At 29.8% G+C, this 26,657-nt stretch overlaps 1 protein-coding gene across 1 annotated transcript in view; it reads right to left on the bottom strand.

Moving 5' to 3' along the window:
* The window catches only part of LOC107442137 (uncharacterized), a 133,679-nt gene extending 107,353 nt beyond the window's left edge, over positions 1–26,326 (bottom strand). Inside the window, exon 1 of the mRNA XM_043047815.2 lies at positions 25,777–26,326. Within this exon, the coding sequence (XP_042903749.1) occupies positions 25,777–25,978 (202 nt within the window). The 5' untranslated portion in view covers positions 25,979–26,326. The remainder of the gene's footprint in view (positions 1–25,776) is intronic.
* Positions 26,327–26,657: the final 331 nt, after the last annotated feature.

The raw sequence follows: 26,657 nt of genomic DNA, 5'->3' as shown, positions 1-26,657 counted from the left end.
TATATATATATATATATATATACATACATACATACNAAACACGTACATTGAATAAGTTTTAAGAATCCACACAACGTTGAAACTTAAATTTCGGTCACAGCGTTTCATAGAACATATTTGAATGAATAAAACGTAACAAAAATTTGTAAAAAAATATTAATTAATTACTGAATGAATAAAATTACTTACAGACATATAATTTTCTGTAGGACAACATGGAGAAATTGAAGAGTACCCTTAGTTCATTTCTTTCCTCTTTCATTTTCAATAATTATAGAAAAGAGGAACCTTAATTCATTATAAATGGAAAAAAAATTATAAAACTCTTTACATACTAGGCAGGATGCTTGCAGTACCACAACCAGTAAGCAAGATGCTCCACAACTGTAATTTCCTTTCTAAAAATATAAAACTATGACTATTATTTTTCATATTGCATTGAACTTCTTAACAGGTAAATATTGTCTGCACTATAAAAAAATTCCGAGTGAAATTACGATTTACTTTTACCGCAATATAAATTTTTACCGGAACATATTACAGAATAAAAAACTTGATATACCGTGATTTTTAAAATAGTAATTATATTATATTATATTATATTATATTATATTATATTATATAACTGAGACATTTGATTCTTAGTTTTCAAAAAACAAATTTTTTTCGGTTCTAAAAAGTTCGAGAACTGTGCAGTATATTTTATTCAATGTATAAATTATTATTTTAATATAAGTATGTATATAATTATAGGACACAATACATTACAATAGGATAATAAAATTCTATTTTTAAGAAAATGAAGCGTACAATGTTAAAAAAAATTGAAAAGCCGAATTTAAGAAGAATGAAAAGACCGAAGTAATACAATAAAAGTAATAAAATAAAAGTAATAATGTGAAACTGAAAAAAAATCGATTCCAAAACAACTGACAAGTGTAAAAGAAGAAAATTCAAATTTCAATACAAAAGGATAATAAACATCAATATTTTTAAAAAATGAAGTGTACGATGCAAAAAAAAATGGAAATGGAATATGAAAAAACGAAAAGAGCAATAGATAAAAACTGAAAGTCCTATTATGAGGAAATAATAGGTAGTACGCAGAAAACTGAAAGCCCAGTTATGAAACAATAAATCAGTTTAAAGAAATGGTAATTACCGTATAAAAATTAAAGAATCGTATATAAAAGAATTAAACAAAAAGCTTAATTCTAATAAAAAGAATCAATACCTAATATGAAAAAAAAGAAAAGAAATTTGTAAAGAAAAAAGTGAAAGACCGATATGAATGAAACTGAATAGAAAAAGATGCAAATGCAATGAATCACTTAGAAAATAATTTGATAATTTCGATTCATTTCAAACAAAAATATTAATACCAATCAATTTTCTTAGAATGTGAATAAGATATAATTACGCTCGGAATTTTAGGGTTACAGAGTGCCTCTTTTTTACTATCTTATAAGTCAAACATAGTGCTTAAGCGGATATAAAATTTAGCTCTTTCATTTTTCTCACCAAAATAATAATTTGCCATGAAACGAAGAATCCCGAAAAAAAAACGTCACGGAAAACGTGACACCGGCATCTCAATCATCTCTATTGACTGAAAAGCTATAAAAGTTGCCCCTCTCCCTCCCCCCAATCACAGTAGAGTTGGATCTATTTTAATGGTCACGGCCCACTGTCACGCATCGTAATCGCGTTCATAAAACTCGGCGATGCACCCCAGTTGATATTAAAACACTTCATACTCAATGTGATATCACTTTCGTAATGTACCGGTTAATTGTTCTTTTTTTATTTTATGGATCACCGTTATTTCATCACCGTATTTCAAAACACGAATTGTCTTAACAACGACCTTGTTGCTTTGCGTACACTGTACTATTCGAAATCAGAGCTGCGGAATCGGAGTCAGAGAAATTTCTGCAAAAGTTCTGACTACAGCGCTACGCTGTCAGAAATTTCTTGGAAAAAAATTGCTAAGTGACAATTTATTTAATTGTTATTTAGCCATATTCAAACAAAACAGTAAAATAACCATAAATAAAATGGTAATCAAACCGTAGGAAAAACCGTTTATTAACTGTTTTTAATTAATACGGTTAAACAAAGAAATTTGTATCGCAACAACTAGGCTCACCTAAAGAAGCCACTTAGTTCCTTGCAACTACGTACATATTATAGCCGAGACGGCTAATCTGTCAGTCTCGTGACCGAGGATACCGAGGTTCGAGTCTCAGGGTTGATCCCGCAACATTTTCTTCATTCATATGAGGAGTTTTCAGTGTCCTGCACTCTCCGTTACCTAATGAAAAGCCTAGCTCCTATGCCTCATAAATTTTTTTCTACGGTATTGAAACCATGCTAGTTGTAAATGGTTAAAAAAACGTCTAGTTTTTTATTCATGGTTTTATAACCATACTAGTTGTAAACGGTTTCAAAACAGTAAAGGTAGCTTTACGGTTAATCGGATCGACAAACTGCTGCCGGTTATTTTAATTTATTTTTTGTGCAGTTAAAAGTTGGATGAAGTAAATGAAAATAAATAAATAAATAAAACGATTTTGAGCTCTGATATTGAAATAACGTTAATGTTAGAGTTAAGAGAAACAGTAACGTTTCACAAAATATTTTTATTAGAGAGTTTTTGCAATGCGTTATTGTATTCCGTTCTCTTTAAAGAAATTTTCTATAATGCTTGCTTTCATCTCATTTTAATTCATCTCATTTTTTTAAAACTTTATGCTAGTTCTATGAGAAGCTATATTTTACATCTCCATTTATCGCAAAATGCAAAATTTCAAATATTTGTTTAAATAAAGAGAAGGCATTGTTCTTAATCAACAATTTTAATAATTAGATTGTTAATATCTCTCTGTCTAACGTATTTTTGCAAGCAACAATGCATTTAAATTTACTGTGATTATTGTTTCTTTTCCAAAAAAAAAAAATCGAAAAACCATCAAAATAAACCCTTTAATGGAAAATTCGAAACCAATTAAAATATTATAGAAAGCGTTTTCCTCGTTTTATACATTTAAGTGCGTCACTGAAAAAATAAATTAATTAATAAATAAATAAGAATTAAACCAAAAATACAAATTTTCTAATTTGAAAACAAAATTTTCTCAAAACATTTTTTTTAATACAGGGGTGATTGTGAGGCCAGCTCAAGAATTCTGAAAATTTCTTGAGTAAAATCATTAATCACGCATTTCAAAAAATTAATGTCTTTATAAATTTAAATCATTGATATTTTCACAGCATGAAATTCTAAGTCAATTATATGCAGCATAATTCAAATTAATAATTATGTATAAATTTATTTGTATCTCTAATCACATTTATTATTCCACCAGAAAAAATATTTACAAATGAAAGAGATGCCAAGTATAAATTCTAGTTCTAATTTTTTTAAATAAAATATACAAGAATTGTGATACATAAAAGTGATTGATGATTTCTTGAAACTTCTGGACCTTGAATTTCCGGAAATTTCCGGATCGCGGTTAGCAAAGAATCCGGAAATCCGAATTTTTTCCGAATCACAATCATCTCTGTTAATAAGTGTTGAAATTTTACAATGTATGCTCTAATAGTTATTTAGCTATAAGAGTAAAAAACGTGCTTAGTAGGTAATAAAAATTTATGCATTAAAGGGTTAAAAACTTTAAACGCTATATAAAAAAAAATTAAAAATACAGAAGCACAAGGATGTATTGGCGAATTAGAACAAATTTACCAATGTTTGGCACATTTTTTTCTCTAATTTAAATTTAAAACAATATTCCAGTGTAGCAGTGTAAACTTTTATCGACATATCTGGGCTTTTTTCTTTAAAAAAATAAAGAAAGAAAAAATATTAAACAGCGGAAGTTTTTAATAATCAAAATGCATAGCATATCCGATAATCGTAGCGTTACAAACATAGTTACCTCAGTCTTCAAACAAAACAAAGAAATACGAGCTCATTAAAATATCATGGCCGATATTAAAAAAAAACCCCTTCCTTTTACAACTTCCTCTTATTTTGAAAACCTTCGTTAATTAAGAAAAGGTCTCATAGAACGAATGCGTTGCAATCGAACTTTATTACGATCAAGATTACGGGTGAATTAAACGGAATGGCATCTTTAACCGGTCTTCAGCAACGGAATGAAGATTCTTTTTTATTTTACTTAATCGAGTGTTTGAGGAAGTGATGTTCCGAGGAACAGTTATCTATGTTCCATAATTAAGAAAGCATATGTACAGTGCGTCAAAAAAAAAGAAGAAAAAAAGCTGACTACCCTGAATAACTTTTGATCCTAATGATCGGATTTTCACGTTCTAGGACTCAATCTTAATGGTTCGATGGGGTGACTTCAAATATGCTAATTAATATGAACAGACGATATTTTAAGTTACAAAAACATTATGTTCCAGAATTAAGAACATATATGCACAGTGCGTCAAAAAAACGGACCACCCTGAATAACTTTCGATCCCCTAATAATCGGATTTTCACTTATTAGGACTCAACCTTAATAGTTCGAGTGGGTGGCCTCAAATATACTAATTAATAAGAGCAGAAATCACGTGAATGCGATCGCGATTTGCGATTTTTAAATCGCGTGAGTACGAATCGCATGAAAGAATAACTTTTAAATCGGGTAAATACGAAAATCGATGTTTGGTATCAAAATAGCGAGAAAAGAAATCGCGATATTAGCGGATTCCGGGCCTAGTTTCAAATATTACTATTAAAATCTGACAAACTAAAAAAAAAAAAAAATAAATAAAATTGCGGAGGAGTCACGTGCATGAAATGTCTCGTTAAAGCGATTTAGGGAAGGTTTCAAAATTTAAATTTTAGAACTTAATTCTCACTTTAAATTTCAGATTGTAGTGAAAATTTCGTCAGATTATAAATTTTGATTTTAGGACGAATCAATGGTCTTGACATAGGCTGAATTCCGCGAAAAAATCACATGTACTGCTCCTAGTTTCTAGACCTAAAAGGAGGATACGAAGAAACCGGAATTCTGGGATTCAGGGGATAGAGCGTTCGCCTTCCAATGAGATGCCCCGCTTTCGAATCCCATCTATGGTGATTGATTCAAATTCTGTTCCCAGTTCGCACCGACTGCTGACATAAAATATCCTCAGTGGTAGACGAATCATGGCTTAAAGTCCTTTTGACGTCAAGATAGCCGTGGAAGGTTATGGTGGTTTCCCTCTCCATGTAACGCAAATGGGGGTTAGTAATTCAAAAAGTACGCCAGGAAGGCAAATTTATCCCAATACTTGATCCAGGAGTTCTCTTGTCTTCTGGATCGGGTTCAAAATTACAAACCAACGGAATTGAACATTGGTAGTCGTGATCAGAAACGACTGTTCAACGTCGATTGTAAAATAAAATCTTTTCCTGACAGGTATAGTGCTGTCGAATAACACTCTGTCATCAAAAGCTTATTAAGCTATCCGACTGGTTTCGACGGATAACTTAATAAGCTTATAAAAAAATAATAAGCTTATTAAATTATCCATCAAAATTATTTACAAAACAAATTTAAAAAAAAATGTTTGTTAAGCAGACGTCTTAAAGATATAAATTAAAAGTAAATATCAAAAATTTGTAAAAAAATAAGGTCAAATTTGAGCCCGAAAACTGTGATGTCTTTGTGTCACGCTAACATTCTCTACATCAAATCGTAATGTATAAATTTCCAAATAATTTTTTTCTAGATCAAAATTGTGATTGCCAGTGTTTCGTACTAAAATCTTGAAAGAATTTAATACAATGAAATAGAACTGAATATGTTGTTTAATATTAAATTTTTTAAGCAGATATTCTTACTTAAAGCTTGATAAAAAAAAATAACATATTCACTTTTGGACATGAGTTTTTTGTTGAAAGCAAAGCTAACATCACACGAAATTTACGAGCAAAATTTTAAAGAATGCTATAATAAACTTTTATTTGTAATGTGAACTAACGTAAATAATTTTCACTAAATCAACTTTCTTCAGAGAATGGGTTTAAATGGAGGAAAATTCTGAAATGTAAGAAAATTTCTGAGTACAAAGTAATTTTTATATAAAAATTAATTTCTGAAAATGAGTTTCATTTGTCTTTATTTCAGTTAACTTCGGTTTCGGTTTAGTTACGGCTTCGTCTGTCAGCATGCAAAATAACTACTATAACTTCCTTTCTAAAAAAATAAGGGATCAAAAATTTAAAGGGTTTTGGAAAGCTAATGAACTGAAGTTCAAACATGGATCATCGTCCTCCACGAAGGCCTCCACTTTATAAATTTGGGTTATTTTTAAACTAAAAATGACCATTTTTTACCCTTATTTTGACTATGATGAATTTCGTAACCAATTTTTGACGTTATTTGAACCAAGTAAGGTTCTTTTTTAACGCATTTTTTACGTCATTTTAACCAAATTATTAACGTTTATTTTCGGTTGCATAAAATTTCGTTTTTTTTTTTTTACCATGAACGTTTTTTTAAAGCTTATTTCTATTATAGGGAATTTCGTAACCGATTCCAAACGCAAATTTAACGTTATTTTAACCAAGATATATAATCTGAGCAATAATCTATATAGTAATCTAAAGCGCAATACTAATCTAAGGTAATATTCAATATCCTAAGGCACAAAAAAAGAAACTTTGAAATTAATAATGTTTTTTGTTTTCTGTTCACTGAACAAATTTCACTTAAATATTAAGCCATTGCAAAAAAAAAAAAAAAAAATAGTTATTCAAAACAAAAACAAAACCGGTTACAAGAAAGAAAATTTCCAGTTAAAAGGTTAAACAACCCCCTCCCACCCTTCACATAAATGTTTCTTAAATACCAACGTAATTTGAAACTACACGAAGAAGTAAAATAAAATGAAAATAATAATAATAACAACCTAGAATCAATCGAGAGAGAAAGAAGTTTGCGGAAGGGAAAAAACCGCAACCGGCCTCTATGCACTGCGACCTCAGTCCCCGGGCGACCCCCGAAGAACATGATTTTGACACTACCTCTTCAGTGCTTGGTCGATTCCAGAACTAAACACCTGTCCGACCTGTTCATTCATGTGGTTGCTTCTCAGATCAACAGAATGGAACAGAAAAGAATTCCATAAAAGAATGTTTAAAATTATGAGTTGCTGTTTCCTCTAAATGAACCTCCTAATTGAGATCGTTTGCCGTAATGAACGTTTCTGATAACTCGGATAGTCTAAGAACAAAACATTCATTAAATTGAAAAATTGCATTTAGAGTAATATTTTGTCAATGCAGAAAAGAAAGGAAAGAACTTGCCATTGCCATTGTGTGAAAAAGTGGGAGAAATCTATCCAAAATATCACCCAACAGATTCTCTCGCAGACGATGTATTTCTCGTTAAATTGAACATAAATTAAAATGAAAACTATTTAAATGAATTATCATTAATTGAAAACGATTAAATTTAAATTAATTGATTAATTTAATTAAATTTTAATTAATTGAATTGGATTAAATTAATTGAGACATTAATTAGGTTGAAAAAATACATTTACGGTAATATTTTGTCAATATGAAAAAAAAAGGAAAGAAGCCATTGCCTTAAAATATCACCGAACTAATTCTCTCACAGACGATATACTTCTGGATAGAACTAAAATGCACAAAATATTTTGGAATCTCTTGCAAAAAGAACGTTCTATGAATGTAAAGTTAAATTAAGTTTAAAAAAATGTATTTACCGTAGCATTTTTTCGAGACAATATATGTATACTCAAGTACGAGAAGAAAATAAAGTTCGAGAGTACACAAAATAAAGATTGATCAGGTGCTAGCGAGCGGAAAGGGAGTTTCCAAAGTTATTCAGGAATACTCTAGTCCAGCGCTTCCCAAATGGTGTTCCGTGGAACCCTAGGGTTCCGTGGAAGAGTTAAGGGAGTTCTGTTAGTTAGTAAATGTTATAACCAATGATGAGTTTTGAAATATCATATTATGTTTAGATTATATTTAAATTCCACCTATAATTCATTTCCCTCTCCATGTNTCTAGGAAATAAAGATAAACTTACCAGGAATAAATTCTGAACAAAAGATATTTAGATACTATTGAAATTCTTTTACATAGAATATGCAATTTTAATACAGTGAAACCCCGATTTTACGTTTCTCAGGGGACTGGGTAAAAAAAACGTAAAATACGGGAAATACTTAGATAGCAAAAAATCATATAATAATAATGGGAAAATAAAACAAACTAAACGTAGTAAAGATGACTCTTTCAAAAGGTACTATGAAAATCTATATTTTACGAAAAGAATATTAGTATTTAAAGAAAAAAACATACCAGATCAAGATCACTTTTACAATTTTTGTTAAGAATCATGTAATTTAGGTGCAAAATAGTGCGTAATAGTAGACATTAGACATTAGACATTGAGTTCAAAGTAAATGCCTCATCTTCCAGGACTGAAATCTTTTGCAAATTTTTTTCCTGGTCTTTGTATGATAGAAAATAGTCTTTCACTATTAGCAAACTTCTCAATGCTGTGTTGAAAGAAGGAACGGGTTGTGCTTCTGTTTCTTCTTGTTCATCTTCATCGGCGGATGAAAAGTCCATAACATCGTCCACGGATGGAGCAGTGGTTCTCTCAGCTTCGCATGTTGCTAAGTTTTCTCGGATGTACTCGTCGAAGTCATAGCTAACTGTTTCATTGTCATTCTCCGAGTCTAGTCTATCTAATCCTGCATCTGTTAACGGTTCATTAGAAGCTACGATTCCGCTTCTCTTCAAAACAGTGGAAAATGCACTTTTGTGTAACGCTTCTCCAAGCAGCAGAAATAAAATGCATGGCCTCCAGAGCACTTAACTTTAGTTTGCAGGCGTCATTTAGGTTTCCGTTCTCTAGTTCAGCTACAGCTTTCCGGACAAGTTGCTTTCTGTAAAAAACCTTAAATGATCGAATAATGCCGAGATCACAAGGCTGTAATTTGCTTGTACAGTTTGCAGGAAAAAACTCAACACGCACATTAGATAGCTGCAAATCCGGGTGTGCACTGCATTGATCGATGAACAAAATTATTTTGCGTTTATTTTGCAGTTTCTTCAAAAGTCTGGAAAACAGTAGTCTGTGGAATGCGTTTCTGCTTTCATAGATTTACTTTCAACAACGTGGATGAGCTTTAAAAAAGCAAACATAGAAAAAATATTGCTTATTAAAACATTTTTTTTCTTTTTTTTCTTTCTACAAGAAACGTAAAATGCGGGAAATTCCGTAAATTAAAAACTTACAATCCGGGTAAAATTAACATTGGAGGTATACGGAAAAACTGGGTCCTGATGAAAAAAACGTAAAATGCGGGAAAAACGTAAATTCGGGGGACGTAAAATCGAGGTTTCACTGTATTTAAATTCCATATAATTCATAATTTATTTAATTTTTCGGTTGCCTTTATGATATTATTTCCAATAAAATCCCATTGAAATAGAAATGGTAATTTTAAAACAAAATATACTATTTCTAATAACAATATGTAGAGCGAATTTTGAAAAGAACGAGCATTTATAAAATATTGCATTAGTATTTCCCATTACACTTTTCAAATAAAAATAAAATAACTAATATCTTTAATAATATGTTTTCCTAATAATTATTTTCGACATTTATAACCGTTCTTTTAAGGTTTCATTTCGAAGTAAACCATAATTCGACTTATTTTATTCATTATCAACTTATGTATGTATATACACCCAAAAAAAATCATAACCAGACTAGATAGATCACAAAAACTGCCAATACAACTGTCGGACTTAAAACATAATTTAAGATTAGTAATAATTAAGGCCCGGATTTTGATGACATTTGCATTTTTTTGCATTTTTGGAAATTTTTTGCCTTTTAGAGCATTTTTTAGATTTATAGGGCATTTTTCTTTAAATTTTGGGGCGTATTTTGCATTTTAATACATNCAATTAAAAATCTTCATTCATCTAATTAAATATTTAGAAATAGTCTTTATGGGTAATAACGTTCATAATTACCTTAATAAATTTTCTTTATAAAATCAGGGTTCCGCCATAAGAAGGTTGATTATTTCGGGTTCCGTAGCCGTTGGCTTTTGTTTCTGATTTATTTATTTTTCAAAAAAAAAAAAAACTANTTCATTCATCTAATTAAATATTTAGAAATAGTCTTTATGGGTAATAACGTTCATAATTACCTTAATAAATTTTCTTTATAAAATCAGGGTTCCGCCATAAGAAGGTTGATTATTTAGGGTTCCGTAGCCGTTGGCTTTTGTTTCTGATTTATTTATTTTTTTTCAAAAAAAAAAAAAAAAATAGCTGGGAAGCTGACTAAAAAATATTTTGCCTACGGACGAATTTCTTTTCGCTTTTCACTGTGAAAAACCTAAGTCAGCCCATTAATTGGTAAATCGATATATTTTTTTCGGTCGGACTCCGTTCCTGATCATTTTTTTTTTTTCAAGTAGCTAGCTGGCCGACAAAAGAAAATATTTTACTGTCATTATTTTGGAGAGAGTTTCGTGATCTGTGGCAGAATAATCGGTTAGTACTTGCATCGCATTTGATTGAATTGATGCATGCAAGCAGCTGTATAAATTTGACTTTTGTGTCTTTACAAATTCGATTTTGAAAAGGCATCGCCTTAACTAAGCCTTAACTAGAAGCGCATTTTTTTTTCTCTATTCAACTTTAACTCTTCAAATCACATTGATTTTTAATTTATTGACTATACAAAATATTTTTCAATCAAAAATATAAATTTTTTTTCCTCGTTTACTGTTTATTCATTGATACATTATTTTTATGCAAAAATGCTCGACGATTTTAAATGATTAGAAAGCAAAAGCTCGGGAGTTTCATACCAATTTTTTTTTATTATCAGTAATAACATAACGGGTAAAGTGAATTATAAAATAAATAATACTATTTAAATATAAAACATGAAAAAACTAAAATTCTCAGAGGATTTTTAAATTGACCTTTAGTTGGGTCGAATGCGAATTTGAGTCAGTTAATTTTGCATTTAATCCCCCCTCGCCCCCCCCCCAGAAAAGAAATCGTTTGCTACGAATCTGAGATGGATGATCTGGCAGACGATATACAACGAGATAGAGTTTCACACATACAAAGAAATCACGTAACAGAATTTTCCGTGGAGACAATATTCGTTTAAACAAAACATTAATAAATTGGGGAGAAAAAATTTTTTTTATCATTCTGTCAAAACAAAAAACATACTTAATATCAGAAATAAAAAACAAAGGTGTTCCAAATATCGGAGATACCGGTATAAAATATTGCGGGACAGAATCTGACGCTATGAGAATCTTTTATGAATCATTTATAAAATTTTAAATTTTTCCTCAACTTTAACATTTGGTACTTAGAGTTAAAAAATTTCTTCGAACTTCAGCTATATCAGTAATAAAAACTTGAACTATATCAAAAATGAAAAAAACAACAGCAAATTCTTTGAGTTTTGAAATTTCGAAACCTATCTTAAAATACCTCATTAAACAGTGTTTATAATCTATATAGAGCTATAAAAAAGACAACTCAAATTAATACAAGTATTTGAAAAAAAAGAGCAAAAGAAAATCATTAAAACTGTATCTTCCTGAAATCAACTCTCAATGAATTAGACACGGAACGAATTCCACAGATTTTTATCAGGTGCAAAAGTATCATTAATTTTTAAGAAAAGTAAATAATAATGGGAGATTTTTAAGGTAAAATGCTTTTAGGACCACCAAGACGAGTAGAACTCAGCAGTGATGATGATACTTATCATAAACTTCACGAACTTCGGCTACTAAACAATCTAGGAAATAATGGTCTCTAACGAACGGTTGAACTAAGTAATTTCACAAACACGCATTGCCTCTTTTTGGACTGTAAGTAATCAGAAATTACAAAGGTTGGCGGTAACAAAATCCTTGTTGGCGTCATTAAATTATAATGGTGGTTTTAACCTGGCGGCATCTAACCTCAGCTTTTAAGAGGACAAATTATTTTACGGAAAAATGCTTTCCCAGGATTGCGGATGATGACAAAAATGTACCATTGTAAACAGTTATGAAGCATTTATAGAATTACATTTCAAGATTGAAATAGATTAAATTGATGGCAGTGTTTAAGTACAACACGTGAAAAAAGTAAAGAAAACAAGAAAAGAAACAAATTAAAAAAAAATATTTAAGTATTTATAAAAAAAAGGAAATAATAATTTCATTAATCTAATATATATAATTCTCTTACGTGGCTCCCAAATTTTGGTTGTATTTCTTTTCCGCCGGTGGCAACGTTTGCTTTGTTTTGTTTACGTTACTATTTCTCTTACACGGCGAATCGACCAATGATTGCCGCTAAAAATGTCACATGCCAAATCTAGCTGAGGTGGCTCAACATATAGCGCTTTTAAAAACGGAAACTGAAATAACCAGAGAGAGCATAAGCTAGGCAGAAGTGAGTAGTCTTTGTCGATAGATCTCTATTTTAGTATTTTGTCGAAAGCGCTTTTTTTCACGAATTTATATATTGCGAATTTATTTGACGATTTTTGATTTATATCACGAATTATACTATAGCACAATTCTAATAGGTTTAACGAATTACAAGTCATTTATAATAAAAAATAATGCAATTAAAAATTTGAAAAATTGACAACGAAAAGATATAATTTCGTCATCAGCTCACACTATGATATACGCAAGAATAGTGCTTTCTAATAATGCAGCCAAGATAATGTGGTCGATATACTCGTATATCAAACAAATATAACGAGTCGTGCAGGACACTAATGGAATTTTAACCTAGCTATGAGTCAACAACACATATTTAAATTTAACGATATATGAGGATATTGTTTTTTAAATTAACAAACTTGTATTATTTTTATATTGAAGATTATTATCATCAGCCAATTGTCGAAAAAAATATTTTATTAATCAGAATTTTTTTAAAAAAATTAAAAAATGTAACTGGTTATGTTAAAGGAATTAGACTCGACAATCACAAATGTATCGTTGTCGTTAGTTATCGCGATGTTGAAATATTTTATATTTATCATGGTTGAAAGTGACCTTATCATCGCAGTGGCTGAAAATCGTTGACGGTAATAGTCATGATATTGACTATTTTTGTTTTCGATGATTACTTTAATATAATCGCTGTTGATAATTTACGATATACTCGATATTTATGGTAAGTCATTCACAGTGCATCGGAAGAATAGGTTTGAAATATTTTTTATTGCAATTTATTAGCAATATCGGTATTTGTTAAAAAATATTTCAAGGTATATCTGCTATTGTTTCTTATAAATTAGAATTTATTTTCTAATTCATCGAATGTGTTTTTTTTTTCAAGCTTCATTAAAAAGATGTCAAGTGCGAAGTAAGTGAAAACATTCTCCCACTTGAAAGGCGGCATATTTTTGCCTTTTTTATTTACACGGAAATTGACACCTTCGCATAACAGCATGAGTCCGTAATATTACAAGGAAGTGTGTCACTTTCTGCCTAATGGTAAAGTTGCGTAAGGCATAGTTATCATATTCTACACGCATAACTTTTTTTTTGGAAACGGAAATTTTCTTACGAAAATGTTAGGTGAAACGGAAAAATACCAGTTCGATGGAAATATCACGTTTTTTTTCTTCCCCGAAAGTTATTTTTTAAAATATAGGACTAGACCGTACACACAGAAAACCAGAGCATGAGATTTCAGTTCTAAAGGTACTATAGCCAGACTGGAATATTTCTCGCTGCTATTTTCACAAAAATTATAAACAATTTTGAAAATGATAATAGGTGCCGTGATAAAAAACTTTTTGGCGACCAAAACCGAAAAACAAGAAAAATATGAGAAATATTCCTACACTTCATGTTTGCATGGCGATGTCTTTCCTCACGAAAATGCGATTTATCTTTTATTTGTAACCTGAAATAAGTTGAAAAAACAGCCAATTTTTATCATTATAAAATTTGGAAAAAAAATAGTGGTTTTCGAAACTCTTTCACCAAATAAGTTATAAAGGCCACAGTTAAAGTGCCTTACGCTTGAAGCCAAGCTATAATTTTAAACCATAAATGCCATCATGCCCTGATGAATTATCTAGGCTTTAGAACGAACAAATAACTTGAATATTTCAGAAGTAATTTTTTTTTTAAATCGCCAATTTGGCGACATTTTTTCAACTTAATAAAAATGATCAAAAGCAACGCCTTTTTCTCATTTTATTGCATAATAAATAAAAAAATTAGGTAAATAAATAAAGAAGCTGAATTTACTTGCGAAATGAATAAGTTCACTGGAATAATTTTCACAGAAAAATCTGATACACAAAAATGTTATAAATAATAGGAAATAACCAGCGTTCCAAATATTCCTTTCTATTCTATACTACATTAGATAATATGGAATTCGATTATTCAATAACCCGTAACGGTAATGTTGAGCACTCTTCCATGAAAAAAAAACTTCGAAGGTTCAGAAAAAAAAAAGGAAGAGAAACTTTCTTGTTGCCTTGACATTATTTACAAGCTATTTTGCCCATACTAATTAGTGTTTTCAAAACGTACGCCTTGGCGTTGTTGGAATTTTTTATTTTATTTTTTACATACTATTTGAGGTCCCACGTGATTTCTTAAGACAGAAGGTGGTATTAGCGTAATGTTTATTATTCATTTTCATTAAAACGTGGTCGTTTTTAAATGAACAGTTACATTTTCACAACGGCTGTGGATTTGGAGTTGAGAAAATGTGCTCGGTTGTTTAAAAGTTATTTCCTAAAGAAATGAATTTTTTGAGCTTATGAAAATTAATTAGAGAAATAATTACGGTTAATCTGTGAACGAAAATATATCTTAAAGGAGTATTGAGACACTATTCTAAATCGGCGGATCCAAATTTTTTACGGCGAAGGAACCCTAAATGATCGAGCATCTTTTGGAGGAACTCCAAACATATGAATAAAATTTATTAGCAGCTGTGAACATGTTGACCAAAGAAAGACTACTAATTATTTTGATAATATTTAATGCGAAGAACGATTTTTTTTAATAATCGTTTTATTTGTAAAACTCTTAAAATAATGAGTTTTATATCTAACAGTTGAATACGTAGGTATCTAGTTCTGAATTTATTTTTGGTGCCTATATTAGCTGAAAATGAATAAAATAAGCTGAATTATGGTTTTCGAGCAGAATAGTTATCAGAAAAACATAATTCGTTATTCTTGAATTTGGTCATTTAATTTTGAAAGGTTCCACGAAAATTACTGATTTATTTATTTTTAAATTTTGCCATTTCTTTTTGCTGGAATTTTATTTTAATAATTTCAACAAGATGAAAAACGAGACTATCAAAAAAAAAGTTTTATTTATTGTTTTGATATAAATATGATTACAGGTTTCAAAAATTATTACTAATTTAAAAAATTAAAACCCAGTGACCTTTCTATGGAGCCTGAGAATTCCGCGGAATTTATCTCATCACAAATTTTTTGATGTATTTCATTTGAACGTCTTCCTGTCTATTGATTGAATTATTAAAAGAGTACATAAATTAAATAATAATAATTATTATTATTTAGGTCATTTTATTTTTTATATCCTAATCGTTATTGAACAGCCGATCCAATTTTTTGGGTTTAGGACTACTAATGTTCAACTCCGTAGCCTTGTAATTTTAAACCTAATTCAGAAGACGAGGGAACTCCTGGATCAAGTATTTGGAGAAATTTATCTTCGTGGGGGGGAACTAAGCAGCATTGGCGTTACATGGTGAGGAAAACTACGAAAACCTCCATAGGTTAGTCTCGCGGCAAGGGGACTCTAGCCCATGATCCATCTACCACTGAGGATACTTTACGTCAGCACTGTGGTCGGTGCGAGCCGAGTGCGCAATTCATTCAAGGTCCACCTCATTCGTAGGCGAGCTCTCTTGGCTCTGAGGCACCTTGGCTCTACATTATCGCCATTTAACTATTGCTCTGAAAAAAAAGTATGGTTATTACTACCAGGCTCTATGGGAAAACTAAAATGCTCAGCAATTTTAACTGAAGCACTTTGGTAAAATAAACCATAAAATAGGGTCTTATAATATGTGATAAATATTTGGTAAATATGATAAAATTCGATATTTTTTCATGATGTCTTATTCCGTAAAACCGTTATTCGACTACATTTTTCGGTTTTATATTTTTTATTAAATGTTCAGTAATAAAGAACTAAAATTTTGAAAAACAGAATTTCCACTAAGCCGTTCATTCTATATGAATAGAAAAAAACTACCGAATGAAGGGTTTAAATACAGTATAGTTTGGTTTTATTAAACAGAATTATGGTTTTTTTTCACTGTAAATGTCATTACCACACAGTATGGTAATTTTGCAAGATTTTTTTTCTCCGTGGGGAAATTTATTGTCAATTAGCGAATTTTNAATGGAGGATTTTCGGAAAATAGTCACATATTCTGAGTCAGAATCGAGCTCTCGGAAATACCCGGAGGCGAAGCCGTATAGTTTTACTATCGACTCCAAATCTCTATTTTTTTTAAACTGTTCTCCGGATTAACATGTTATTTGACTTGCAAAAAATATAAATAGTTCAAACATATTATATACACAAGCAGAAATTCTTTTCACCGCTTTGTTCTACGGCAGGGACGGTCTATGTGATTTCCCTTTCATTAATGGCGGATTTTTTTTTTTGAAAGATTATGTTTTTAACAGTTATTATTTTTTTTAAGCTGTTCTCAGAAATAGCATGCTTTCTTTAGTTAGAGAAATTTTTTAAGGGGCCCACGATGTTTTGAATGAAAATAAATCCATTATTGGGTTTTTGAGATATTAAAACAATTCATATTTTACAGAGTAATAATATGCAATAAATTGTGTTTAAATCAGAGTTTTTCTTACCGAGTTACCAAATTATGAATTTGTAAACATTTATACATCAATATGTAGTTCTCGTTGACAAATTTGCTTTTTCTCATAATGGAGTTGTTCAATGTTCTCACAACTTCAAAAAGTTCCTTGCGCACCACTTTTTATTTTATTGCTATAAAACTTTTTTTAGACACACTTCGAGCTACCTCGTGTAATTCTAAAGGCATTTGGTTAACTTAATACCTTAATTTGAGCAGCGATGGCTCAGGGGATAGAGCGTTCGACTTCCAATGAGATAAACCGAGGTTCGATGCCGGCAATGGCTGGTCGACACGAATTCCGCACCCGGCTCACTCCGACTACAGTGCTGACGTGAAATATCCTCAGTGGTAGACGGATCATGGGTTAGAGTCCCCTTGCCGTCAGGCTAACCGTGGGAAGTTCTCGTCGTCTTCCTCTCCATGTAAGGCAAATGCGGGTTAGTTCCATCAAAAAGTCCTCCACGAAGGCAAATTTCTCCCAATACTTGATCCAGGAGTTTTCTTGTCCTCTGGATTGGGTTCAAAATGACAAGGCCACGGAGTTGAACATTAGTAGTCGTAAACCCAAAAATTGGGTCGGCTTTTCAACGACGGTTATAATATAAAATAAAATACCTTAATTTAATTTTTTGCAATAATTGAACTAACATAATGGAAGCTTGTTTTTCGACATAATGGTAGCATCAATAATAGAAGACATAATATAAGCGTGTTAATATTTAATGCCTGGATACATTCTATCTTTATACGGTTACCATTAAGAGTTAATTTGATTTATATGCCCATAAACAAAGTATTTGATTAGAAATTTAATTTAAAACATTAAAATTCATTCGCAAGGAATTTTTTAATTATCAACAATTAGAAACCGTAGTTTTAGCTTTAACTTTAAGACTAATTATGAAAATTTTTCTACAACATTGTACACAGACTTCTATTGAAGCTACCAATATTCTGTTAAAATTTGAAAATCATCGAATAGGAATTACTTTTTTGTTTTGAATGTCCAGCATTCTCTTAAAAGCTTCAAAAGGACTTTTGCCAAGAAAAAAAAGCCGCAGTTATAGTGACTTAGACACGACGCAAAGCTAAACGGTGAGAATGAGAAAAAAAATTTAAAAATAATTTTAAAAAAATGAGAAAAAAAATATGACTTGCTCTTTAAAATGGAAATTATTTTTAAATATAGGACATTTTGAAATTTAATAACTTAGAAATTATTCGACCAATTTTGTTCACATTTTGTATTTTGTCATTTAAAATTACATTCTTTAAAATTCTGTAAAAAAAAAAAAGTTTTTTTTCCTTACAATAGAAAATTTTTTTGATTATTATCAAAGAAAATGTTGAAAAAAAAAATGATAAATAGTCATTAAAAAATTTTTTTCACATAATTATCTTGGTATAAATAAACTTCATAATTGTTTCGAGAGAAAAAAATTCGATTCGCTTAAAAAGTTTTCAAATTAAATTGAAGTACACGAAAAGTGAAATTAAAAAACTTCGAACTGCTTTCCTGACCAAACTATTGGGACCACCATTTTTCAAATTACTCCCAATTTATTACGTCAAAGCTAAGAAATCAAAAATTACAGTAATATAGCCTTCTTTATTTTTAGAACATTTATGAGTGAAAATCAAAAAGAAATGCTTTGTTAAAAGTAATCATCGTAATTAAAAGTAAGCAAATGCCGAAGCTAATAAATTATATATTCCAATAATAGCCATCTTTATTTTTGGAGCATTTATAAGTGAAAATCAAAAAGAAATGCTATGTTAAAAGTAACCACCGTAATTAAAGGTAACCTAATGCCAAAGCTAATAAATTATGTGTTTCAATAATGGCCATCTATATTTTTAGAACATTAGCAAAATAAAAAACAGTTTTTTGTTAAAAAAATAACTTAAAAACTCAAACCACAATTGTGACTTATGACATTCAATTTTTTAAATGTAGAACAACAGATTAGTAATTAAAACAATAGTCTAGAACCCAATGTTCATTGGCTCGGAAAATTGAGAACTGATTTGCATTTCGCTTTTCTTTAATAAGTTCTATTATAGTTTTAAAAAATCACATACCATCCGTTTCGGTTAAGATTTGTTGAATTATTTTTAAACAATAAATTTAATCGCATTAAAAGAGTAATAATATTGAAAAGTATTGTTTAAATAACATCAGACTATTTCAAGAGCTTAAAACTGGCCAGCAATATCAGCTGATATGCTAATGCTAAAAACTTGCATCAGGGTACCTTACGGCAAATTATGTAATAAAAACAAAATCAAAAATAAATTTAAAACAAAACACCTGATTTGGTTGAGAAGCAAAAATAAGCCCTCGGGGTTACAGATGCGATAATTTGTGTCGCATTCCGATCTAGGGTCGTTCTAATCCAAGGCCTTCCTAGTTTTATCTCGACGTTGTCAAGCCTCGAGCAAATCTCTCAAAATGTTCGATTAAAAAAGGAAAGAAATAGATTTGAAAAACAACTCGCAGCCGATGCCTATGTCACAAGAATTTCTAGAGGCTCGGGCTTATTTCTGATGGGTTATAGAGCAGACGATATTTTAAAAGTAGTGCGTAGAGCTCAGTAGTGCCATTTTTTACGTTGCCAGATTTGTTCTTTTTTTTATAATTTTTTATAGATAGATTGAGTTCTTCTCATGGTCACGAAGAACGTGCTGGTTTCAAAAAGAGAAAACATCGATGCCGCGTCCTTGTTTCCCAAGTATGTTTCTTATTAAATGTATTGGGACGATTACCAAGAAAACGATTTATTGAGAAGAAAAAAATTGCAAGACACTTTCTTCGATAATCAATGCTAAAAAACTCGAATTTTTATATAATTGAATCGAAACACATAAATAAAGCATCACTACAAGTATGCATACAAAAATCGGAATATTACATTGGTTCTTGATTTAGATTTGCATTCATTTCTAAACGATTATCATTGTGATTTGTTAACAAAAAAATTCAGAAAGAGAAAAATAAAGTCTATCAATTTCAAGAGCATCGCAGTGGTTCAAATTTTGTGGCGGATGAAATTAAATTGCGCAATCATCATAGTTCTCTCAATTTCACACGTAAGAAAAGAAAAAAATTTATATCTGCGAAAAAAAAATTTATTTTTATCTTTTTATCTTTTATATTATCTATTTCTTGAATTTAAATTCGATGATGATTAGTGAAATTTTTTTCATTTGTTTAAAATATTGATAGGGAATTTAAGAGATTTTTAATTATTGACGGGGAGGCATACCCAAATCCCCCCCCCCCTCGCTAACGAGAGTCATGTTCAAACTTCATACAAACGATATTTATATCGATTAATTTTTTAAAAAATTTTTGGTTTGAATACAAAGTCACAAAGAAGAAACGCTCAACTTGAATATCTAGTCTTAGCTTTTAATATGCAGTTACTTACTAACAGATTTATTTTTTATTTATATTTCCAAAAAAACGATTTATTGTGAAGAAAAAAGTGGAAGTTTTCCAACTTTATGATTCATTTATTGGTTAAATTTATTGATTAGATTTAATTATTATATTAATAAGGAAATTTTTAATAAGTATTCTTTTGATTCATAAGTACCGAAGCCAAATTTGTTTATCTAAGATGAAACGTTAATTAAGTAGTTCACGAATATTCACCTAACAATATTGTTGCAAAGTTGTTTAGATATAAACGCGTTTGCACAGAAAATAATAACCAGCTCATTTCCAATTTCTTTTTCTTACAAGCTTTCAATACTTTGGACAAATGTATTTTTAAAAATTTAATTCTTCGATAGTGAAAAATTGGAACAAGTATAAGTCAGAGTCGAGCTATCAAAAAAGTCTGGAATCGGAATAGAGCTGCCGGAAAAGTCTGGAATTGGAGTAGAGCTGTCAGAAAAGTCTGGAATTGGAGTAGAGCTGTCAGAAAAGTCTGGAATCGGAGTAGAGCTACCAGAAAAGTCTGGAATCGGAGTAGAGCTGCCAGAAAAGTCTGGAATTGGAGTCGTAGCCGAACTGTCAGAAAAGTCTGAAATCGGAGGTCGAACATATTTCCACTCCTGACTCTCCACAGCTCTACTCAAAATAACTCAACAACCAAGCCAAATCACAAACGAACTGTTTTAAATGTTCGAAAAACAAAATAAAACATAAAAAATGCTCCCAAAGGAAGTTTTAAAACATTTGAAATAAAAAAAAAAGTGAAAACCCTATTTTTTTTATCTATCAACATCTACAATATTCTACTGCTTCATTATCATCAACATTTAGTTATTACAAATGACAATTACAAATATGCTTTTAAAAATTTAATTCTTCGATTGTGAAAATTTTGAACAAGTATAAGTCGGAATTGAGCTATCAGAAAAGTTTGGAATCGGAGTCGAGTTGTCAAAAAAGTCTGGAATCGGAGTCGAGTTGCTAGAAAAGTCTGGAATCGGATTTGAGCGATCAGAAAAGTCTAGAATCGGAGTCTAACATTTCACTCCCGACTCCACAGCTCTACTTAGAATAATTCAAGAACTAAGCCAAATTTACAAACGAACTTTTTCTTTAAAATTTAAAAAACAAAATAAAACATAAAAAATATTCCCAAAAAAAGTTTAAGAAGATAAGTAGTAAAAAAAGTTGAACCAAGCCCATTTTTTATATATCAACATCTACAATATTCCAGAGCTTCATTATCTTCATGATGTCGATGACCTAACAATTTTTGAAAAATGTCCTTAAAAAATGCAAAAAAGAAAAAACCTCTAAAAACCATTAATTGTCTTTGAAATGAATTCCAAAATAAAGTTTTTAACATCATATTTCTTATAACCCTTTTTCAAAAAAATAAATAAATAAATAAAAGTCACAACCTGCATTTATAAATTTAACAAAATCTAAAGTAGTAATTAAAATTAATACATAACTTATGAATAAAATAAAATGCAACTAAATATCTGATATATATATATATATATATATATATATANTTCCAAATGTGTATAGTATTGGTGAGAATATTGTTTATTTGTTCTTTAATTAGGGTTTTAAATTTCTGGAAACGAGAGGGGTTAAAAAACTTTTATATCGAACTTGCTCAGGAAGATTAAAATCATGACTGATTTTGTTATGACTCATAACTGCAAATATAAAGAATAAATTATATAAGATAAAAATACAAAGAAAATAAGGAAAGGATATAATCTCGTCTACAGCTCATACGATCATATCCGCAAATTAGAGTGCTTTCTAATATTGAATTAATGTAGCAAAGGAAGAATATATCAATGCAATAGTATTATACTGATATATTTTGATACATATTCTTATATCTTCTCATTTATTCTTATATACTTATATATTCTTAAAATCGAAAGAATCTTTCATTCAAAAGAAAATTCCTATATCATGCAAGACTTTTATTGTAATCATATCATGTAAAACTATAAACATCAACACTTTTTATTGGCTTTAATTTCACTATTTTTATTTTATTTATTAAAAAAAGTGAAAGAAAATTCACAAGCAATATGCTCTTAAAGTAAAAATATCAATCAAAATAAATTTTTAAAAAAATGACTAAAGAGGAAAAAAATTCGAACAATAATAAAAAAATTTATTAAAAAATTCTTTATAAAGGTAATAAAATCCATCAAAATTGCAAAAAGAAGTATGCAATTATCATCAATATCCTAGCTATCAGCAGGGCCCTACACCAAATACAAATCAAAACACACCCATAATAACTTTAGTGTTGGCATCCGCAATCTTTACCACTTATACAAGAGTAATAAGGATTGTTGTAACTAAGCGACCATGGAGGATTGATGTTCGGTTTGAACTGCCGGGTTTTTTTTTTCCGTCTCTTTAGATTGAATATGGAAAAGGAACAGTGGTTGCTGCTTCTTTTGGACACAGTTGAGTGCCCAGAAATGGCTGGCATTTATCTTTACTTTCTTTTGCTTACTTACCATTTCTTATTGCTCTACGTGATTCAGATGATTCAGTTCTATTGTCGAAGCATTCATCTGATTATAAAGATGCCAGATTCTATTTCTTTTTCTTTCGAAAAAAAAATCTTTTTGATAACTCGATTGAGATACACTTGAAGAAAGTAAGGTAGAATAAATGGAACATGAAACGAATGGGCGTATTGCCACTGGTATGTTTTGTCGAGGCGTTCTTCCAAACTTATCGTTTGAGTTTCTTTAAATCTTAGTTTGAATATTAAATTTGAAACATCAAACTCGTAGATCTGAAAATTTAAATTTTCAGTTAGTAGCCAGTGGCCGGTAGACTCTAATAACTTTGTAACTACTTAGTACTGCTTAAGAATGTAGATGTTTCTTCACAATGCATCGCAGTATTAAAATTCGGATATCGCCTAGAGCAAAAATCAAGAGACCTCAACAGAAAAAAATCTTCATAAGGAAAAGACACTGTATCCTAGTTATCGAAATTCGGAAAATATCGTGATCGATTAAGAAATGTAGATGCTTTTTCGCGATATTAAAATTCGGATATCACTTAAAGCAAAAAAACAAGAGACTTCAACAGAAAAAAAAAATTTCAAAACGAGAAGACATTGTATTTGAATGAAGCTTAACCCATTTTCTCAGTGCACAAATATATATTTAATACTGAATAAGAAAAAATTAATACTTTTTTTCCAACCCGCAATAAATAGAAATGCATCGAAAAACTATTTTAAAATATTTTTTAGTAACGGAAGTTTTAAATGCCGAGTAAAAATTTATTTATTTCAAAAAAATTTGAAATATTTTCAAAATGTTAAAATTTATTTTGGTTTTGTCAAATGTTAGGTAAATGGACTACTTTCGACCCCTTGTCAGCAAAAACAAATAAAATGCAAATTCCTTCCTAGTACAGGACAAAATTAATGGCCTCCCCCTGGCGACAAATTATAACAAATGGCGATTAAAAAATTGTCTGCCAGTCGCCACTTTTTCCTTCGAAAATGCCCTCCTTGTGCAATTTATTTATTTATTTATTTTTTATAAATATAGAATTTTACTCTGAATATTTTATAATCATCTAAAAGTTACTTTATTTCACGCTTGCTCTTAAAATTTTTCTTCATTACAGAAAGGAACCTCGTTACGTAATATGATAATATGATAATGTTACGTAATATGATAATGTTACATAATACGTAATAAGATCGTTACGCAATATAGTAGTACAACCGTAATATGGTAAATATTTTGAAACGTGCTTAACATTTTGAGAAAAGAGTATGCCTTACAGTAATATTATCAAAACTATTTTCAATTTTTTAATTTTAAATTTTTGAAAAAGGGGCCACTCTTCAAAATGCTGCAACTGGACACTGATAGTAAAGTTTCCTAATTTTACCCTGTACTCCCTAGTATGCTAACGTAAGATTTTTTTTTCTAATTAGAAGAATTCGGTGCTTTTTATGAGCATGCTCCAGACTCAATTAAAACAATCAAAATTTCTGAAAAATCGGTTTTCTTAAACCTTTAAAATAGATTTGTAAAAACTAGATAATCACCTTACCGTTGTTTTCAAACGTACCAAAGCCCTACACCCCCCTACATACACACTCACTTGACATTCATGTGCAGAAGGAAGTAACGTTGGCATGATTTAAATCACTTGATTTTAATTATGATTTATATCAAGATTTAAATTATTTGATTTTTATAAAAAAAATATTGAGTTAGATCACATAATCGTTCTTTTTTTAAAAAATGAAACATAAATTATGATTTTATGATTTGCATTATGACATGATTTAAATTACTTTATTTTAATCATGATTTATATCGAGATTTAAATTATTTGATTTTTTAAAGAAAATTATTGAGTTACATCACTTAATTGCTTTTTTTTTTAGAAAAAATGAAATATAAATTATGATTTGCAGTTATGGCAAGATTTAAATTACTTGATTTTAATCATGATTTATATCGTGATTTAAATTTCAAGATTTTTTGAAAAAAAAATTATTGAGCTAGATCACTTAACTGTTTTTTCAAAAAAATTAAACATTAAATCAAAAATATTTTAAGCAGAATTGTTAATAAATATATTTTTATGATAGGGATATTTTTAAAGTCTTATTTCAATGATATTTAAGGGTTTTTTTTTTAATAAAATAATAAGAAGGGTTAATGTACGTAAATTATAGTTTAATTGTCAAAATAGACTAAATAAATAAAAGTCTAAGTGGGGAAAAAGTGAGGTGAAATTAATAAATTATTACTATATGTAATTTAATTATTAGCCGTACGTAGATTAATTTGTTGTTTAATAAACATATTTCAATTACTATTTAGATGCAAGTATTTTTAAAACATATTAAATATATAGTTTGTGTTTATAGACAGGGAATTGAAATGTTTTCCGATCTAACTACTTTTTCTTTATTTGATTTCTAACTGACAAATTCGGTCTTCGTCTTTACAAATTCATAAAGTTGTCGAGCTTGAATAAAAATAATCATATTTCACTTACTTATGATTTTGTAAAAATTACTTAACCATTTTAAGTTAGAAAATATCAGTGGCTTTAATCATATTAAAGTTTTATATTATAGTATTGAATTCATATTATTATCATATTATAGTATTGAGCATTATTAAAGCTATGATTGGTTAACGTAAAAAAAAATTAAAATTCTCAAAATTTTTTTTATTTATCTATTTATTTATTCTCTAACCCTGGAAAGAGAACCAATAAAATTTTATTAAAATTCTCTTAATTTGTGAAGACAAATTGCATGTCTTATTGATGGTATTATTATTAGTAGATTTATTAAATTTATTAAAATTATAAAAAAAATTACCTTTTCGCTGTTTCCAAATATACCAAACAAAGGCCCCTGCAAGTCCACCCATGACGATTGTTACGATAATTGTAGCTATTACAATACCGGCAACACTTCCTGAGGTGTAGCATCCATCCTCTTGGGCTTCCGCAACCGCGGAACATCCCAAGATCAAAAATACAACAGAAACGAAAGCCGGCTTGCGATTTCTTGGCAACATGACACCACAAATCACAATCGTTTTCCTTTCAGAATAAAATATCTTCTTTTTGTTAATCCAAATAGTGCAAACGATGGTGTATTGCTTCAGTAATCCCCAGAGATCATAGTAAATTTGAAAATAAAAAATCACTCCAAAAATATTAAAACACAAATAAAAACACAAATCTAATCAAAATGCCACTTATATTCCAAACTATGTCATTCGCGTGACACCTTGAAAACCAAACGATTTATCCAAGAAGAGAAGGTTTGTTTACTACAGCACGTGTGATTATCGTCTGCTAGATTTTAGAATTCCGCGGCCTCTCGGTAGAAGTTTGCTTTTCGAGTGGGGTTGCCATGTTCTACCTGTTCTTGATCGAAGAATGTGAGGTAATAATTTTGGCGACCATTTTTCGAAGCGCAACAGGTGTAGTGGTAATGCTGGGAAAACAAACTCACGTGGTCTGAGAGGAGAAATCAAGAATGTAAACAATTCTTTCTCGTTTTTTTCCTTTGTTTTCTCAATTTTTATTTTTATTCAGATTTTGTCATATCTCATTTGCGGGAAAAATATTTTATTGATAGCTTGAAAAAGCAAGAGAATAATATGCCTGATTTTTAAAATTGGTTATAAAATTATCACAAAAACAACCTACAAATAACGTAATGCACTTGCACGTTTGGGCTTTTTGCGT

Source organism: Parasteatoda tepidariorum, chromosome 10 (assembly GCF_043381705.1).
Source record: "Parasteatoda tepidariorum isolate YZ-2023 chromosome 10, CAS_Ptep_4.0, whole genome shotgun sequence".
NCBI lineage: Eukaryota > Metazoa > Arthropoda > Arachnida > Araneae > Theridiidae > Parasteatoda > Parasteatoda tepidariorum.
The sequence above is the reverse complement of the archived record's forward strand: the minus strand, read 5'-3'. Positions and strand labels throughout refer to the sequence as shown.